Raw genomic sequence first — 21521 nt, forward strand, 5'->3', positions numbered from 1 at the left:
AAATGAGCCTTATGCATCCCACTTCAACGCTCAAACAAAGCAGGTAGAGCCTGCCAGATAGAGAGGGCAAGTGAGTGATTAGAGGCAGTGGCAACTCTCACTTGTCCAATATTTGCTACCAAGAGAAAGAAGTGAGGAACTGCTACCTCTTGTTTGGTGTTTTACTGAGCAGGATCACTGCAGCACCCAGAGGAAGGGTGTGGATGAGAGAACGAGATGGATAATCTTGCTAGACCATTCCTCTGCCTTATGTGCTCAGAGAGAAAAGTGATTGACCAGAACCATATGGTTGTGATTTCTCTCTAGGTACCATGGCACCATGGCCCAATCCCTCCTATCCTGTTGCCTGGGTAAGTTGAGCAAGTTAGCATGCTTTTTTAAAAGCATGTTTAACTTAACGTGTAGTTTGACCCTCAGTGTTAGATTCATGAAGTGTAGCTTGAACAAATATGCAATAGCTAAAGGGATATGGGATATTCTCATTCTACTGAATAGATAGTTACACACGGGAAGAGCCAATGAGTGTACATGTAAATGTCCCATCTATATATATATTTTAAATGTATGTGCTCTCTTTCCTCCAAGGAGCCCTACATGATTCTCTCCCCACAGCTCACATTTTAACTGCACAGCAATTGCAGGTTTTAACAATAGAATTTCCAATTTTTTTTGTTTTTGTTTTTTTAAGGAAAATGTGGTTTAAACCCAGAATGTCACCTTGGGTTATGTCTACACCAACCCTATATCCCAGGGTCGTCCCTGGATCAACCCTGTGCATCCAAATAATGCACAGGGGATCCCGGGGGCAACCTGGGATGACCAGGGACTTTCCCTGGAATATCTGGGACTGTGGAAACCCTGATTTTTCTGCGGTCCTGAGACCATCCTGAAGAGCACAGGCCATGTGGCCACTGTTCCAGGGTCGTCCCTTCCTTTCCACAAGTAGTGGGGCTCTTAAAATGGGTATGGAGCTGTGCGGGAGCAGATTGTGCCCATTGGGGGTGGGGATCGGGTTATGGTTTGTTTTAAAAAAACTTCTCTGGAGGAGTGCAATTGCACTCCTCCTTGTGCTGAAAGAAAAGAAAATGGTGGCTGCTGGGGATGGATCGCAGAAGCAGATAAGTCCACGATCCTCCCCACTCCTTCCCTCTACACCCTATGATTTAGACATGCCCATAGTCATTTCCAGTGCTACTAATAAACCGAAGTGGTGATGGACTGTCAGTTGCAGTACTTACTAAAGTGTGAGTGCCTGGAAGGCACTCTTTCCTCTGTTTGTCTTTTGAATGTGATTGATATTCCTGTTTTTGACCCTGCCAGCCAAAATAATTTCTTCCCACTGAGGTATTTTCCTAAGTCCAAAAAATATACGTGGTATTGGTTAGCTGTGGTAATGACTTAATTGCCACTGGACAACAGTTGTTCCTTTAGAGATTTATCAGTGAACCTTTGGTTTAATCTCTGTCCGGAAAATCAGGGATCTCTTTTTCTTCCATGAAGAGCCAAAGAACAGAAGAACTACAAGCCACATTCTGTCTGGTTTGTTCATTTCCCTAAACTGGCTTATATATTTTCATGTATTTATAATCATGCTTAGTACTAGGATTGCAAAGCAAGTATATTGGTTAATTTCAGCTGATGTAACTTGCGTTTTCTTAGAGGTTTGTTGTTGGATCCAGAGTGTAATATCTGCTAGGTGTGCAATCTTAATATCTTTGAGGATAACTTTTGATATATAAATATATCTTTTTTCTATATGTTATGGCTGTTGTCAGATATTTTTGCTCCCTTTCTTTCTTTTTAATTTGAAGTCAGATCAAATTTAGTCTTCCGGGGATTATAAGAGTACAAAGTGCAAATGAAAGAAAATGAAGCTGTGATGCCCTCTGATATGGGCTACACAAATCCTGCAATAAAGGAAGTCTTAAAAGTAAGGCAGAAGCCTCTACGAAGGATCCCATGAAAACGTCATGAAACTCCAGTCTTGGTCATAACAGAAAGACTTGTTTATCCATCCCTTAAAGTAAAGGCTAGAATTGTAGGTGCTGATGGTCTCCTTACTTTAAAAATAGTAGTAATATATATCCAAAATTTCTTCACTAATCCAGTAAATATTAATTTGACATCACTTTAAAATGTGACAAAGCATAGTGACATGAGGTAGGTCTATAAAAATTAATTTAAAATATAGCCTCATTTAATTTGTCTCTTGCTGAGTTAAGGCTCAAGAAGTCAAATTACTTTTCTGACAGCCCTCCAGTGACTTGAATGAGATTTTGGTGGTGCAGGGTTGATTAGGGTTACAATTTATTTATTTATTTGATTTGTAGCCCACCTTTCTAATAAACAATTGGTAACTTTAGTTCAGTACTGTTTGTTTATGCAGTTCAGTTATAATATGGGCCATTGTTAAATTGAAGATTTCCCCCTTATTTCTTAGAATATTGGATGCCTTGCTTTCTGTTGCTCATCAGAGTATTCATCACTTTTCTTAATTTGCAGTTTTACCCATTATTCATGTTTGCTTCAAAGCACACCACACAGCAGGATAGATAAATAGGAAAATATGCTTAACAACAGCATTTTTGTTATTAAATTTAAATAGATGGCCACTTAAAAGTTACAACTAATTCATGATGCTTTTATTCTGTAGGTACATTGGCTTGAATCCAAAAATGGAAGAGTTCAATCTGGCAGGGAATTGTATTGGCAGAAGGGGGGCAATTTTCACCAATTTCACTCTACCCCTGGAGTCCCCCCCCCCCATTCCAGAGGATCCCCCAACATCCGGAAAAGATTTTCAGGGGTTGCAGGGGAATTGGGGAATATTGCCTATAGCTGCTTCCAGTAATAGCGTCCCATGAGTGGAACTGCTTCTCCTCAACTGCTAATTCTTGTCTTCTTACACTTTTCCAGAAGATACTTCATCCTAGAATCCGGATAGTTTTGGATATAACTTTGCATCCATTCCAGTCCAACTTCCACCCAGTTTTTGGATAGAAATGGGGAATGGATGGGGGAGTGCAGCCAGATTAGTTACCTTGGATCTCTCAACAATTTATCATCAAATGTGGTATCTTTCTGAGTATTTGTCTAAGTTGAGGCTAAGAATTATGATGGCTCCAGCATTTCTTGGAGGGGTGGTTTCAGAAACTGGTGATGGGGCACTACTGTTCTGTCCTTTGGCTTTGGCATACAGAGCTGCAGGGTTCCATCTTGTCCCTCATGCTTTTGATCATCTGTGTGTGAAACTGCTAGCAGAAGTCATCTGGATGACTGACCTGCTGATGATATGCAGCTCTACCTTTGGTTCCCCCTACAAATTCTTGGGAAGCTGTTGAACTGATGTCTGCAAACAGTTTGGGGATGGATTAGGGCAAACAAGCTGAAGCTTAATCCAGACAAGATGGAGGTTCTATGGGTAATTACATCTCTGATCTAGGTAGATGGGTGTAAATGGTCCTAGATGTTGTTGACTCCCCTTGAAGGATCATGTTTGCAGTTTGGGGGTTCTTGTGGACTTGGCACTTACTATGGAATTGCAGATGGTGTAATAGCCTTTTATCAACATAGGCTGATATGCAAGTTGCGACCCTGGTAGAAAGCAGATCTTGCATCAGTCATGCACGCACTAGCATATACTAGTTGTATCTAGACTAGAATAGTGTTATATGTTCTAAATGGGGCTGCCTTTGAAGATGACCTGGAAACTTCCATTGGTGCAGGAAGTAGCCACTTGCCTTCTTGTTGGGACCAGATGGCCAGAATTTATTGCACCAATTCTGTACAGATGCACTGGATATCAGTGCATTTCTGGCCCCAATTCAAAGTGCTGGTTTTGACTTTAAAGCCCTAAACAACCAGGAGCCAGATTATTTCAAGGTTGCCTGTGAACCAACTTGTGCTTTAAGATCAGTGTCAGAGGCTCTATTCATTGGGAGGCACCAGGGATAGGGCTTTCTCGTGTGTGTGTGTGTGTGTGTGTGTGTGTGTGTGTGTGTGTGCGCGCGTGCGCGTTTGTCCTCTCAAGGGATGTGTGGCTGCCCCCCCCCCCCCAGTATTTAAAAGAGCTTTGGAACACCACCTGTTTCACTTGGCTTTTAATTGATATTTTTTCTTATATATCATGCTGCTGTTTTATTTATAATTTATTGCTGTGGCACTGGAAATGGTTTTTATACTGTTTGGGATATATTTTACTATATTGCTGTTTTTTTTGTATTTTTAATGTTAAAGATTGATGATAACGTATTGTTGTATTTTTATGCTTGTATTTGTTTGTTACCTTGGGTAGCTTATTTGTACTTAAATCAATCATTCAAATACAGTTCAGTGTATTTGCATGTGTACATTCCAAATTCTACGTTATGCTATATCTGTTGCTTTATATTTTCAGTTTGTGGTAGCAATAGTATCTACCTTCATGTTCCCTGTTCTCCTGATAGCATGCAAAAATGCTAGGGTTTTTTTATTGGGTTTTTTTTTTTACTTGCTTACATGTTTTCAAATGCTCTGTTAGATTCCCCCTTCCTTTTAGTCTTCCCTGTTGTGACTAGTCTTTTTATAGAGCAGGGGGTGTTGTAACAAGCAGTTGGATATTTACTTAGGGTATTTGAAGTTTTTCTTATGAAAGTTGAGTAAATGTAACCTACTGTGTAATCCTTTTTGCCCCTTAGATCTCTCGTGGATAAACTGTAAAAGAGATAACCATGGAGGAGGAATTTACAGAATACCTTGTCTCAGCTTCTGAAAAATTGCTCCTTGAATATGGACAAACTGCTGATCTAAATGATGCAAAGAAGCAGCAAGACCTCATTATGGTTAGGCTGCATGCACAGTATTTAAACGATATACAGAACATGCAGTACTGTGTTTCACTTAAAATATGTGATTTGTCTGGTAATTTCATTACAAATATTGATGCACTTGAATGTTGCACTAACTTAATTAAACTGGATCTCCATAACAATCAGGTGAGCAACAGGGTCTTTAAAAGATAACCATTAAAAAGTTTAATTCGGTGAAATAAACAGATTTATGCATTTGTGCCTGTAAGATAGTTGATTCAAGCTATATTATTTTTATGGGATGTTCTTTCATAATTTAATATTTTTGATACTAATAATTGTGTATGTTACTGTTAAAAAAGGGTAACTTGGCATCTTATGGCCATTATTGTAATAAAAAGGCAGTCTTTTCAGTATTGTTAAATTTTTATTTCTAGGTTTACATAAGAATCAAACTAGCTGGAATTTCCCCCCCTCTGCCTCTAAGACATATCTTGAAATGTTCTTATTTAGGCTCTTGCCCCCCTCTAGAGGCATCTTTTTCATGGCCGCTTTCACTTATGTAACTTCCTTGTGTCTTGACTTGTTATATGTTTTCCATTATTTTCCCCCAGCATGTTTCTGTATAAACTGGAATGCTACTTTTTATGTTTTAAACATACAATTGGGATTCTCATGTTTGCTGACTCAAAAGGATGCTGTGCTGCCCTGTCCCCACAACTGAAGTGAATAGGGGATCCCAGTCATGCATCAGAGTGCACATGGAGCTCTTGACTTGGGGTGTAGTGTTTGATATGTACTGTAGAGCAAAAATGGAACAGAAGTTTTCTCTGATAATTTCTGTCTTTGATATTCCTTTTTCTTTGTGATAACACTGTTTGGCTTGTGAAGAAAAATGTAGTATAAAAACAAATTCCACAACTTAAAATATACACAGTTCACAGTGGCATATATAGGCCCTTGAAGTGAGTTTAGATGTATTACAATGACATTTAGAAGAATGATTACATTAATAATACTTCAGATGTATTAGGCAACACCTTACAAATAAATTAGATTGTGCTGTATCATTCCAGGCACTTCTAAGTTCCATAGCTCTAATTTTCACCCATTGTTTGGTAATTTGTAATAAATGAAGTCTGTAAATGAGAACAAGGTCTTCCCTTCTTTCCAGCTCTTTTCACTTCATGAAATACTACTTTTAGGAGTAGCTTTTTCAATAGCTCAGGCTGTTCCCAAAAATCTGTGTTCACAGAAGCTCATAGTGTACACGTTGCAGCTGGTGTATATTTGCAAGTTTCCTATATTGCCTTTGGGATTCTCTTCTGACTTAAGCCATGCAGTCTTACACAGGATTGTTAAGCTTTATATTGTTCAGGCTTTATATTGAGCTATTTTGTTGAATTTCCCATTTTATTCACACATGCTCACCCTAAATGTTATTCATTGAAGTATTTTATATTGGATACATGTATATAAATAAAATGCACAAGAGCATATTGGTCAGTGTTTGTCCCCTTTCTTGGTTTGAGGAGGCAACTTTAGTTAGAACTGAATTATAATTATGGGCTGGATTTAATGTTGTATTGTGTAAAGGAGTACTTACACTGTATTTTAAATACTATATTAAAATAATATATTAAATAAATTCCCCTCCCATGTGTTTCCATACTATTTCAGCTAGAAGAGCTTCCAGGCCCAATTTTTTGGGGCAGCATGGCGGACTTAAGCCTACTGTATCTTCATGATAATGGAATTTCAACACTGGAAAATGTGCATTCATTATCTTTCTGCCCTAATCTGATTGCACTTACCTTGTTCAATACTCCACTGTGCCTGAAAATAGCTTATAGACATATTGTTGTTAACAGTATTTTTTCACTGAAGGCATTGGACTACTATGTCATTTCTGATGAGGAAATAATGGAGGACTGGAGGCTTCCTGAAAAATATAAACCATTTACTCTTAGCTTTTTTGTTGATTTCCCCCCTCTTTCTGGAAAGGTAAGCAAATTCAATAGCCTGGTTTTATTAGGCATGCCTTCATGGAAATATTAAGCTTTGGTTATGTTGTGTGCCATAGTACTGAGCCTTTCAGTACATTTTCACATTCAGAGTACCTGTATCTGTTATCTCTCTTGAGAGAGAGACTTGGGTATACAATTTGTGAAATGTTAATGTTTCCTTAGAAGAAAGCAGTAATCCTCTGTGCAAGTATTCATTAATTCTGGCAAGTATAGGACTTTATATGGCTTGTAAGTGCAATTATTGCTCATCAGATATCCCCTAAATCGACAGATATTTTCAATAGAGTTTTTTAAAAAATCTTTTTAATGAATGAATGATGGAGGAACTGATAGTTTTGGAGATGGTGAGATAAGAATTCATGCATGCATTTAACTACATAATTATAGTTCTTTCTTTGATGCAATGAAATGTTCTGAATAGAACAAATATTGCCTTCTCCATTGGAGCCATTTTGAATACAAATGAAACATGCTTAGAGTAATGCTCTTTGAATTGTGAGATTTGTATCTAGACAAGTGATCTTCACTGTTTTCTAAGAAGGAGCCACTTGGGCTCCAGGAACTGCCATTGACCAAGACCACTTAGGAGCCTTTTATGGGCTTGGGGAAGTGCTCCAGAGCAGAGCAATTCCACGTTGCTTGCTCTCTCGCCTGGGAATGCAGTTTCTCCTTCACCGGCCATGCAGTGCACCACTGCAGCTAGCCAATCACATTGCTCTTTGCCTCTTGGGTTCCTCCCAACCACAGCTAATTGGCTTATTGTTCCTGCATTCTCCTCTTCTTCCCTCACCCACCCAGCACCTTAAAGCTGAAGAGTGGCAGGTCTGATGCGTCATTCCCAATGCTTTGTCTGTAAGCCCAGATCACAGAAGCTAGCCCACCACTGAAGCAAAGTAGAGCTAGAGAGCTCCTGCTGAGGGTGAGCAGCTACTGCACACACAGAGGGAGTGAGAGATGGAGAGCTGCACGTGAGGTAACTGAGGGCCACTAGTTTTCCTTCGATCTTGCAGTGAAGAACACTGCTTTAGAACATGGTAGATAGTCCACAGTGCTCTTAAGGCTCATTTAGATCTGGATATTTATGCCTGAGGATAAAAGGTAAAGTTTAAATGAGCCATTAGAGCAGTCTCCGGATGTTTGGGTATTCAAATCCCATCATCCATGGCCATTAGCCATACTGGCTGGGTTTGCTGGGAAATGTAGTCAAAAAACATCTGGAGGTACCCAGGTTGGAAAAGGCTGCCTTAGACTCTGTTATAAAAAAGAAAGAGTTGCACTGTAAACCTATAATGTCTACTCAGTAAGCCCGATGGAATTCAACAGGATGTTTACCCTGGTAAGTCTGTGCAGGATTCTGGCCCTACAGTGCAATCCTAAGGAGTTGGGGGAGGTGGGAAGTGACATCCTCCACCATTATCAATGCCCTGCTATCTTGCTCTGGCCAGGATGGGGAATGGGGGGATGTTAGTTGTGCCAGTTTCAAGCTGGTGTGTGTGTGTGTGTGTGTGTGTGTGTGTGTATGTGTATGTGTGTGTGAGAGAGAGAGAGAGAGAGAGAGACTTTTCCACAGATGAAGGAATGTGGAAGTTTCAGAGCCTACCATCTGAAGGAATTCTGTGACTGGATGGACCTGCCAGATCTCCTCCCTACAAATGGAGTGGTACCTTTGCCCCACCTCAGTAACCTGAAATAGATAAATGTATTTTAGCTTTGCAAAAAGACTGAATTCTTACTTTAATTATAAATAACATTTTAAAAAGTACACTCATTTTCCTTTTGTTGTTGTAAACAATAGTTTTAAGTACTCATAAGATACTTTATTGAAAAAATGTTACTGTTTTTTATTCTTCATGAGTTAATAATAGCTCTAGGCTATTACACTATGATCTCTTGTTCAGAAAACTAAGTGACTGCTAAATTTGAAATGATTAACCTTTCTACTATAGTTGGGATAGTTTTGCAGAGTTTATATATGTATTTTCTATGAGAAGATGAATACTGACTAACCTTAGCTGCTGGTTAGGAATAATTCCTCAGTTCATTTTCAATAAATATGGTGTACAAAGTTTTATTCTTTTTTGAAGTGTGCTTCTGGTAAAATTGGGGGTATATTTCTGACAACCTCTGCTAATAAAGCAACAATTACATATTTAGACATTTTAAACTAACATGTTCCTTAAGTTCCAAGAAGAGGCAACAGTAATTTTAAAGGATATCTGAACTCTGATATAGTCTGAAAATACACATGCTCTTTGAAGAGCTGCTTCTATCTTTATTCGCTAAATGCTTGTTCAGACAAAAGATATTGTACTTCTGGAAGAAGAAAATTTCCGAGTGAGGAGCTTTCATGGAGGTGCCAATTTGCATATCCTTTCTTTTCATATTTGCTGTGCAGAATACACTTTCAAGAGATTGCACTTTGCTAACCATAAGTAGTATGTCTCAAGGGTTTTCAAAATAAGAAAAAGACTTAATAGATCCAAATCTGAAAGAATTCTGATGAAGCATGCTCTTAGTCAGCATTAAGATCCAGATGCAGCAATAGTATCATCCTATGTGACCACTTGTAGCCAGACCCTATTAGTAGTACGCCCTCCAGCTCAGAGAGTTGTCAATAAACATAAAGGAGCAGCTCCAGCTCATAATCTGGAGGATATCCGTGGTGGGAGACGGCTCTTTTAGATCTTGGGAAACATACAACTTATTCTGATAGGTTTCTAGGTTGATCTGAGCCCTCCATGGTTGTGAATATCCTGTCCAGTTTCCAAATTCTTCCTGAGTTTTAAAGAGGCAGACCTCAGCTCTGGATCACACTGTCATCTTGGCTTTAGTTCCTCTTGGATGCATTACTAGCATTGGCAAGTGGAGTGGGGAAATTTACCTTTGGGAAATCCAGCTCAAAAGTTGCTGGCTTAGGGAGTATCAGAGTATTGTGAGTGTTTGGTTTGGTCTCTGTATCAGGGCCTTGGTCCAGTAATGCCACCCTGAGATCCTTGTGATATAGGGTGGGATACAAATGTTTTAATAATAATAAATAACCACATCTTGAACTACTGGCCTGACTAGTTATTTTCCCTCTTTATCAGTGTCCAGTTTGCAGCTTGTGGTTGGGATAATGACAGCCATTATATATTTGAGTAAGGCCAGAACAGATAGACATGAGGTCTGAAGAGAAAAAGGGTCAGCTGGGATCCATCTGCATATCTGATGTTAAACAAGATGAGAGATAAAAGTATGGATCCTCGCATGACCTCAGGGGAATATTATAAAGTCAGGGATGAGCCACACTGGGCCCTCACAATTATTAATTATATTTACCAACTGAGATACTGCTTCAAATAGTATCCCTGGCCAATTTGCCATCCCTGTTGTATCATTATTAGATTGTAAGCCTATGCGGCAGGGTATTGCTATTTACTGTGTAATCTGTACAGCACCATGTACATTGATGGTGCTATATAAATAAATAATAATAATAATAATTTAGCCCTGTTAACTTTGACAGCAAGTGTCATGTTAGTATCCTTGTCATTGGTCCACTTTTCTGATGGCTACTGGTGAATGCAGGGATACCTACATTGTGATGGAAATGCTGAATGTTACAGGAACAATGTGGATAACTCAGCACAAGGGAAAAATACTGTTAATGCTTGTTTCCATGTTAAATGGGATAGCTGGAGAGTGTAAGGGGATTTATTATTGTTTGTGAACTCTAAGAGGCTCAAGTAACAGCAACCTCTTACCAAAATGTACCAAGTTTATTTACTGGCCAAACCGAACTGGGCAATCTCTGGCCTTGATGCCTCACCCAAAGTAACTGCTTCCAAACATATCCATAGAAAAATACATATTTTAAGGCACAATCTATTTCAATTAACATTTATTGAACATTCTTATTTATTGCAGGAAACTACGTTTCGGGAAGAAATGAAAATGATAAGAGGCATAATTTCCAAGATCAATTATGTTCTAGCTCATCATTCGCCAGTCCTGATTATTCAAAAATGGATAAGAGGATATTTAATTAGAAAAATATTGTGGTAAGTCTATTTTTACTTCATTTTAATCAGGAGATGTTTTCATGCAGAGCAGAGTATCTAATTTAAGTTGCCTTGTCAAACATCTTACTAAACACATATAAATATGTCCGTAATGCAGCAAAGCATGTTACAAGCTTTCTTAAAATTAATGTTTGGACATTGTCATACGTTGGGAGAGTTTTATTTAGAAAATATTGTATATTGAGAAACTTCAGCAGTTTTTGCTAGAATGGCTCATAACTAAAGGTCTTAATTGGTGATTCCTCCATCTATTGATAACTTTTGCTGTCATGTACTATTTCAGTAATGCAGGAAAAATAATCTGCAATTCACACCCCATTAATAGCCTGTGGAAAAGCTCCTGCTGATCTTAATAGTTTCAGATTGTATCTAGCATGTTCATAAGGTTACACTAATTAACATTGGCTGCCACTCTAACCAGCATTCTTGCTACAATACAAAAATGATGTGTACATGCTGGTGCAGGGTCAGAGTTTGTGACTGTGCTGGAAAACCAGTTGGTACAACAAACTATTCAAAGCCATTTTGGACTAACATGCTTAGTTTCAGGTATTAAGATTGGATCAGTCAGTGTATAAACTGCTCTGTATTTTGTAAATTGGAAAAAACATTGTACAGACATTGGCTCTAAACATTTATTTCCGTGTATAACAATAGGAAATGAATATAGAGCTATGTATCTGCTTCTAGACATTGGCCTGCCAATAATATCAAAGCTAAAAAATAGTAAAAGAATTTTATGAAGTGTGTTGTAAAATATTTCTGTAGTTGTGCTAAAAATAAGGATTTTGGTTTTTTGCATTCTTCTATTCAGAGCAAAAAAGGTAAAATTATACTCAATCTTTCTTACTTTTGTTTATTTTTTTCTTTTGGATTATGCAGCCTGTCTTGAAACTATTATCTTGCAAGCTAGTTCTATAACTGCTGTGCATTCTGAAGTTGCTGCAAATTGAAATCTAGAAAGCATTGTAATCAATATATCACCGTCCAGCATGTATATGCTTTTTTGTTTTTTAAAAAGGAAAATAATACAACATCATAAGACAATTTTACAAATGTAGTGTTTGGATGACAAATAATTATAAATGTTAAGTCTAGTCAAAAAGTTAACATATGAAGACTAAATGATAAGCATCTCTATTTCACTGGAAACAAGTAATTATACTTGGTCTGCCTAATTCTAATTTTATAAATTCATAATTTTGAAGAAATAGTTCTTGGCAGATAGCAATATAAATGTTGGTATTTTTATTAATTATATTTCACATGTGTGGGAGATACTGCTGGCATGGCACAGTGATAATTTTCTAAGTTCTGGATCTTGGGAGCCAACAGGACTGCTGGTAGAGCAGACTGGCTGAGCTATTAGTTAGATAGTCCCTAGTTCAAATCTTACTTCTTCCATGAATCTCTAAGTGGCCTTAGGCAGAGACGTGAAGTAGAACATTTTCAGAAATGGAAACTTTCTGTGGGATTTTTTCTGTTTTATAAGTTCATAAATAAAAATGAATGTATGCTAATTGTGAAAATAATATTAGGCAAGTGTGGCAGTTTCAAAGTTGTAGTTATTATTTTTTGGAAGGTTATACTTGGCAAGTATGTGAGAAATTACATACTGAAATACATATATGTCTCAAAGTTAAATGAAGCTAGTTTTATAGTGACAACAAAACCAAAGGTGCCTGAACAGCCTTAGTGGAAAACAGTTCAACTCTGTTGAAATAGTTGAGCAGTTGTTCACATATCATACACAGTTCTTTCAGGTGTTAAAATTAATTACTGTAATGACAGCTTTCAGTGTGTTTTTTCCTCTTAAATTTAAACGGGACGTACATGCCACTGTCTTTAAATATTTACAAGTATTCTCTCTCTCTCTCTCTTATATAATATTACTTATAAAACACATTAAGTGTGCTTTAATTCCCCCTCAAACATTTCAGGTCAATTACTTGTGCTGTATTGGGCTAGAAATTAACATGGAGTCTTTTTTTTTTTAGTTTTGTTTACTAAATACAAGTAAAATAAACAAGCTAAATTAGATCTCTCCAGGGCATCAGAAAATTTTCTGATGCAAATGGCCCTTTCCAAATTAACCTAGTTTTCATTGGAAAATTTTCCAGTTCAGTATTTTCTGGAAACCTCATATCACCGGTTTTAGGTAAGCCACTCAGTGGGTCACACATCTTACAAGATTGTTGTGAGGATTACAATTAGATCATGCACATAAAGTGCTTTGAACACTTGAAAGTGTCCCTAATCCTATCATAATACCCACTTGGTTCAATAACTTTGCATGTGATACACAGAAGAGATCCTTCAGAAGGAGAAGGAAGTTGACAAAGTGGTCGGTTGACAGCAATATATGCACTGTTAGGAGCCTAGAGGAATAAGAGGATGGTAAACTGGTAGTTTCTTCACTGAGAGCAAGCCTTCAGCATACTAGGTCCCCTGTTTTCTACATACTGTAGCTCCAATTATACGTTATGAGCTGTTAGAGATTCTGACTCTAGAGCAAGTATTGTTGCTGCTATCAGAAGTAATTTTTAGTAGTAGATACTCTGGAACCCTAAGTACTCAGGAGTTTATTAAGTTTTGATTATACCTTCAAATTATTCAATTTGGAACTGCCTAGATGGAAAAATGCTATAGCCCTTCTAAAACATTTTGATTTTGTAACAGTAATTGATTTGTGGAATGTATCCCTGAGGTTAAGAACAAGATCGTGACCAATACATTTCTTTCATAGTTTTTACTTTTTGTCATCTTTGAGGTGCTGATGAAGTAGTAGTACCACTTGGAGCTTCATTCTTCTAGTATGAAAGACATATATTTGAACCTTGAAAATTTGCTCGGTATTTGGTAACTTAATATTATTAATCTAAAACTGGACATTATCTTAAGCCTGCAATTCTATACACATGCACCTGAAAGTAAGTCCCGTTGAACTTAAACAGACTTACTTCTAAGTAGACATAAATAGGATTGCGTTGTAAAAGTCTTCATTGAATGTTGTGATAACAGCATACATTAAAATAGGTAGATAAACCGTTATTGCAAATACTTGAATTATGTTGCTGAAAAAAAAAGAGACAAATAAGGAATATGAGAAGCTCTGAAGATTTTAGGCCCATCATTGAGAGTTTATTTCTCCTAATTATCACAAGCTTCCCACTTTATAACCTCTAATTAATGGAAATATGCTGTCATTCAGAACTTTGCATGAAAGTGATATTAGGTGTGATGAAACATATATAGGACATTGCAAAACAAATTAAAAGCACATAGCAACGGATCAAAGGCAAGTGAATCTAGAATTAATCAACACTGACATACCACAGCTAAAACACAGCGTAATATATGCATTAAACAATTGATCATTTAGACAAATTTGTCAAAGCTGAATAGTTGCATTCTATAATATTCTAGAACTAATTGATGCTGACATTAATTTTGTTCTTTTATGTAGTGTACACAAGGATTTTTAAAGAACGCATTAGATATCTTAATATTCCAATATGAATCACATTGGTGAAAAATTTGATGTCTTTGTTTATAGTTCCTACCTTTTATAGAATGTATACAGTATGACTTTTTCTTCAGTCATAAACCCCTCATAACTCCAAGCAGTGTTGGATGCTAGTGATTATTTGTCTCCATTTTAATAAGGTTTCAGACCTGATTATGGGATGGAAGCAGCTTTGGTCATCCTGGTTGAACACTTAGGCTAGAGAATGGATGGGAGGAGTGCAGATCTGTTGGTTCTTCTAGACCTCTCAGCAGCTTTTGATGCCATCAACTATGGTACCCATTTATCTGGATTGGGCTTGGGAAGTACAGCTTTAAAGTGTTTCTGGTCTTTCCTGGAGGAACGGTCTCAGAAGGTGGCGCTGGGGGACTTTTGTTTCATTCCATGGCCATTAGCCCATGCTGTGCTGCAAGATTCCATCCTGTCTGCCCTGCTTTTTAACATCTACATGAAACCACTGGATGTAGTCATCAAGAGGTTTGGGCTGAGATGTCATCAGTATGCAGATAATACTCTGCTCTACCTTTCTTTTCATCTACACACCCCAGAGAGGCTGTCAATCTCATGAACCAGTGTCTGGAGACAGTTTTGGGGGGATGAGGATAAATAAGTTGAAACATAATCCAGAAAAGACTGAAGTTCTGTGGATTGAGAAACCAACTACTTTGGATGGAGGTTTGCAACTGGTCTTAGATGGGGTTTCACTCCTCCTAAAAGACCAAATGCATGATCTGGGAGTTCTCCTGTACTCTGTGTAAACTGGGGAAGCCCAGGTGACTGTGGTGAGTGGTGTCCAGGAGTGCTTTTTTCCAGCTTTGCAAGGTACACCAGCTACGGCCTTATCTGGAGTGGATGAACCTTGCCTAAATTATTCATGCACTAGTGATGTCTGGTCTGGACTACTTCAATGTGCTGTATGTGGGGCTGCCTTTGAAGAGAGTTCAGAAACTTCAGGTGCAGAATGCAACCGCCTGAGTGTTGGTGGGGACAAGGTGATTTGATCATATAAGGCCTATGCTATGCCAGTTGCAATGGTTACCAGTGTGTTTCCGAGCCCAATTTAAAGTGCTTTTTTGACTTTTAAAGTCTTATATGGTTTGTGAGTAAATTACTTGAAGGGCTTCCTTTACCCATACTAGCCTGCACTCTAACATCAGCAAGAGAGGCCCTTCTCATTGGCCGACCTCTGAAAGCAGTTAGGTGGGTATCCACATGAGAGAAGGCCTTTTCTGCAGTGGGTCTACACCTGGGGTCCACCAGGCCCATTCATTGCAGGCTTTTAAGAAGGCCCTGAAAACATACTACTTTACACTGGCCTTTCCCTGGCTTGTTTGCTGCTGTTGCAGTTTTTATTTCTGTTTTTAATGTGTTCTTTTTTTTTTTTGGTCATTTTTAATATGACATCTTTTTTATTATATGTTTCATTGTTGTATGCCGCCTTGGGAGGGCTCCTGACCTGAAAGGCAGGCAAGAAATATTTTAAATAAAAAAATAAACTAATCTGTTGAGCTGGGCTCTAAATATGTAAATTCTGTTGGATCAAAAGAAAAAGAATTAAATATTTGTCTTGATTTCTGAATTGCATGCATGCTAATATGAATTATTAAGCTCATTTGTACTAAAGGTTTCATGATGCACCTATAACCTGAAATAATGGTTAATCATGCACTTTGTAAGAATTGAGAATTTAACTAACATTCATTTTTAAAGCAGCTGCATTTTGCAACAAACACACATCCTGAGCTTCCATTACTCATAAGGGTAATATGTTACCAAAAAGCAGAAATGAGTGCAATGGAACTCTACTGGAATACACAATGGGAGCAACATGCATACTAAAAGCGTGTGGACTTCATTGTGGTAAACATGACAAGGTGAAGAGAATGACTTACTGTTACAGATGTTAAAGTTTGCTTTGGTCTTTTTCATTGTGATATCTGAAACAAAGTATATTCCCCAAGGTATTCTGCATTCATGCAGTGGGTGAACTGCACCCCACACCAGATGATGTTAAATTCATGCTTAGCATCATAATTTCAAAGATGAAAAGCACTGACTTGTGCCTTTGTATTATTTGCACACAGATGGTGCTCTGTGAAGCATTCAGCAAGCAAGCAAACCACATCTGTCAAAACACTCTCCATCAATTCCAGCATCATGTACTGAGCAGTATTAGAAAGGTTGTCAGTTTAGATCAATGAATATCATACCACATTGGGTTGACTGGTCATTTGTATAGGACTGGGGCAGCCCAACTGGCTCAGGAACTGCATGTAACTCTTTTGAGCAGTTCAAGTACAGCTTCTTGACAATTCAAGATTGCCAAGAATAATGAAGTCCACTGTAGGGACATACTCCTGAATCCTTCTCCCCACTTTTACTCACACACTGAAACTGACAGACCTCCAGGAGCAGGAGGAAGCAGGAAAGTAATAACAGCACTGTGGTCGTCCCTTTGGGCTTTTGGGATGGCCTTTAGGAGGCTGTGAAGAAGCAATGGTGACTGTGGAAGAAGACTGAAGCACTGGGAGGGAGAAATAGCAAACTCAGCTAAGATGAGTCACAGATGCTGATGAGTGTGGGTGCTTGAAGTTGGGAAAGCAAAATATAGCAGAACTACACTGCTGACTAGCAGTTCTCTCTTGTCTTAAGTGTTTCCCTGAGGTTCCTTTTTTGGAGACTTCAGCACATACTAGAGGGCCATATATTACCTGCCTATCTACATATCTTGCTGCTTAAAATGAAGACTAGATGTTGATAGCCATCTTTGTTTTGCTAGAAGTAGCTATTTGGCAAGAAAAGCGAAAAATACTTGAACGATAATCTTGTCAAGCTACTCTTCTGATGAAGAGTGACAGAGCCTGCTTCATTTTGCCATACAGGTCAAGTTTTCTTTGGGGAAGTGACAATTTTCCTAATAAAAAGTCTGCAGAAATGCACCCTCCCTGAACTAAAAGTATTTTGGAGAGAGATGTAAAAGAATGCATTTTGTATTACATGTTGGCATCATGTTGTGCATCTAAAGACAACCTGTGTGCTGTTGAAAAGTTTAATAGGAATACAGAGCCCATCATTCTCTTCTTCCCACAGCTGTGATACTATAGGAATATTACAGTGGATTTGCAGGCACAAATATTTTAAGATCAGAGTAGCATTTTCTTAAAAACAGTATGCTTTCAGCAGATATGTAATAACATAATAAGTAATGGGGTATATTTTTTACATTGAGGCTTGACTACAGAGGGATCCAAAAAGGATGTTTAGCTTTTAGATTAGGAAACAAGTTTCTGTAAGTAAAAATTGCTGTTACCTCCCGCAAGCCTTGGGCTAACGCTAAATAAATAAGAAATTGAAAAGGACAATTAAAAATGGACTTCATTGTGCATCCTGACATTCACCAGGATAAATGAAGACATCATCTCAGTTCTTCAAATCTATGTCAAGCTAGCAACTAAGTTGAGCAATGATGTTGATGTTGATGAATGTTTGAAGTGTTTCATGCACATTCTCTCAGGCATCTTCAGTCAGCCCTGTAAGGTGGTCATTATTATTATCCATATACTATTGTCCCCATATTGAAGCATCCCCTCATCCCTACACATAGCAAACCTCTTTTCAACATGAGGAGACTTGAAAGGTGTCTGCTGCCACAGCTACTAATAACAACATGTATCTAACTGGCAGGTCTAGTAAGCTAGTACAAAATACATATTCCTACACTTACTGGGAAGGATCTCAGTGTTTTATGTAAAGTTGTTTAGGCAGTTCATGGTAGAGGTAACTCCCAGCATGGTTTGATTGTCTAGTGTTGGTACAAGACCACTACTTATTGCATTGTGCCTGATGGGGGTGAAGCTCTGATGTGATTCATGGTATCAGTTTAGAAGAGGAGAAAGTAGGAAGGATGCCCATGCCAAGTCTTGAAAATGGTCATAGTTCATTGTGAATCATTAGCATATTGGTAACGTCTCAATATAAAACACAGCTTTGAAAATATAGCATGGAAGTGTTTATTGAGGTACACATTTTAAGTTTTTAACATTATGATGGTGCACTTCTATGAAAGTTCTTATCCTGGTAATGCTGGGCCTCGGAAGCAGGGGACTTGACAATCCAACTGTTTCCAGTCGGATTTATTCCCTAGGTGTGTGTGTTTAAAATTGTAGTCTATGGCCTTAGCTAGACCTACGGTTTATCCCGGGATCGTCCTGGGGTCATCCCTGTTCATGTAAATGACACACAGGAGATCCTGGGAGCAGGCAGGGACGACCCCGGGATAAACCTTAGGTCTAGCTAAGGCCTAAGATGGTTTGGTGGTTTGTTCTCAGAGGTTTGAACATTCACTAAGGATGCAATCCTATGCATGTTTAGTCAGAAAAACAACAACTTAAAATTCCCAGCATTCCCCAACCAGCAGTGCTGTCTGGAGTATGCTGGGAGTTTTAGGACTTTTTCTATCTAAATATGCATAGGATTGCATCCTAATTTGGTTAACATAAAAATATTGGGATGGATCCAATATTGTTGTTCTGCCAGCGAAGCAGATACTCCTGGCAGGATCCCCCATCTTCTCTTGTCCCTGCGGCCCCCTGCTCACCCTCCAGTTATGCTCCCCCAACCCTCCAGACCAGAATTGAAGAGTGCATTGGAGGCTACAGGGAAAAGGAGAAGACAGAGAAATCCTGTTCTGTCTGTGGTATCCATTCCACTGGTAGAACAACAGTGTTGGATCTAATCCATTATCACCACTGAACAGAATAATTTAAGTTTCATTTACAAAAGAGCATGAATGTGTACTGCTTTTTCAGAAATTCACGCTTAGATTTCTTAATGTTCTAGAAAGAAAATGAAGGCTCTAAAGCTCTAAACATTTTCTGGAGGGGACAAGTCTTAATGCCTACGCACATCATAGCACAGTTGGACCCTTTTAGTTTTCAAAATGTAGATCTTAACATAAATTTTGTCCTTCATATTTATGTATTTTGCAGATTATTAATAGACAACATTTATTATGCTAAATTTTCCAGTGCATCTACAATGTCTTCAAAAGTAGTTCATTAATATGTTGGACTGAAGCCCTCTTGTTCATGTTTTGCCAAACCGTTTTTTAAAGGATTACATGTTACATTTTTAAAATTATATACTTATCCTTTGTACCCTTTGGAAACAACTACCATGACTAGTGTTGAGTTCCATGAACTTTCAAGACCACTTTAAATTGTTTTATCCCCATTTTGTTTTAAAATGTTGGAACATACATTCTCATATTTAATTTGCTCTAAAAATATCCTTTGAGATTGATTGTATTTAATCAATGTAAAAAAGTACAAAACGTATGCTCCTTTCATTCTTCAAAAAAAATATGTAACCCAGACTTAGGCCTTAGCTAGACCTAAGGTTTATCCCGGGATCATCCCTGTTCATGTAAATGACACACAAGATATCCCAGGAGTAGGCAGGAACGACCCCAGGATAAACCTTAGGTCTAGCTAAGGCCCTAGAATTACAAGCATAATAGCAGTTGTAGTCTCTCTACCCTTCAATACCAAACATATGATTGAGAATGATGGTGAGATACATTTCCTTTCCTTTCACAAGCACAGAAGCTTCACTGCTTAATGTATGGATTCTTAGATTGGGCATATGAGTAGGCGGGAGCCCTGGATACAAGGATCATCCCTGGATACCACAGTCAGAGAATCATAGAATATTAGAGTTGGAAGGGGTCTATAAGGCCATCAAGTTCAATTCCCTGCTCAATGCAGGAATCCACATTAAAGCATATCTGACAGATGGCTGTCCATCTGCGTCTTGAATGCCTGTAGTGTGGGAGACCTCATGGTTTCATTATTGTACTGCTCTAACAGTCAGGACGGTTTTCCTGATGTTCAGCCAGAATCTGGCTTCCTATAACTTGAACCCATTATTCTGTGTCCTTCACATGGGGATGATCAAGAAGGTATCCTGGCCCTCCTCTGTGTGACAACCTTTCAAGAACTTGAAGAGTGCTATTATGTCTCCCCTCAGTCTTCTCTTCTCAAAGCTAAACATGCTTCATTTTATAATTATGAAGGCAAATAAAAACTGGATATGCTTGGAAGAAGAAATGTTGAATAAAGGCCCTTTATGGGCATTACCTTTTCAATTTATAAAAACAAAGGATATAAACAATATTCAAAACTCATACACCAAGACTGTTTTTACAATTTGGAAAAAGTGGCAGCCTAAGCTGTCCCCAGTGTAATCTCCCCTTACCCCAATACAATCAAATCTGGGTAAGTTAAATGGAACTATTGTTACAAAAGTTTCTGAATGGGAAAAGAAGGGATATTTTAGACTGAAAATTTTTATGCCCAGGATAAACCCAAAACAATAGAACAACTTAGAGTTGATATAGGAGAATTAGGCCTGTTACAAGAAGTTCAATTATCCCATTTCCGTTAGGACACTAACACAAAGATACATGCACTCAGAGCTTTAACAGCATTTGAATGAGTATTGTTATTGGTAGGGGGAGGAGGGAAAGGAATAGTATCTTTAGTGTATGCTTTAATAATAGATGCCCAGATGGGCACAATGGAAGGATGGAGGAAAGTGTGGGAAGGAGATTTCGAAGGAGAATTAGAGGAAACTGGATGGAACAAATTATGGAATAACATACCATTTAGATCAATATCAGTTTCTATTCAAGAAACTTTTAAAAAAATATTGCATAGATGGTATCAAACACAGTACAATTAGCACATATCACTAAAACTAGTACTCCCCTCTGTTGGAGAGGCTGCAAGATAAAAGGCACGTATTTTCATTTATGGTGGTCTTGTCCGTATATACAGGGATTCTGGAGATCAGTAAATAGAGAATTAATGATTATTACTAGAGAAACAATTGTATATGATCCAGAATTATTCTTATGATCAATATATAAAGGACTTAATACTGGATTGAAATGTAAAGATTCATTAATATTCCTGTTGATGGCTGCTTGTCAGACAATTGCGCAGCAGTGGAAAAAACTGGAAAATTTGAATTTATCTGCATGGTATCGAAACATATGGTCTGTGGCAATATCAGAAAAAATAACTTATGACTTGCTTCAAATTCAAGGAAAATCAGAATC

At 38.0% G+C, this 21521-nt stretch overlaps 1 protein-coding gene across 1 annotated transcript in view; it reads left to right on the forward strand.

The window, feature by feature from the left end:
* Nucleotides 1-4686: 4686 nt before the first annotated feature.
* LRRIQ3 (leucine rich repeats and IQ motif containing 3) overlaps nt 4687-21521 on the forward strand; it is a 40886-nt gene continuing 24051 nt past the window's right edge. The window contains exons 1-3 of the mRNA XM_063118024.1: nt 4687-4973; nt 6468-6791; nt 10721-10854. Coding sequence (XP_062974094.1) covers nt 4710-4973; nt 6468-6791; nt 10721-10854 — 722 coding nt within the window. The 5' untranslated portion in view covers nt 4687-4709. The remainder of the gene's footprint in view (nt 4974-6467; nt 6792-10720; nt 10855-21521) is intronic.

This window comes from Elgaria multicarinata, chromosome 1 (assembly GCF_023053635.1).
Source record: "Elgaria multicarinata webbii isolate HBS135686 ecotype San Diego chromosome 1, rElgMul1.1.pri, whole genome shotgun sequence".
NCBI lineage: Eukaryota > Metazoa > Chordata > Lepidosauria > Squamata > Anguidae > Elgaria > Elgaria multicarinata.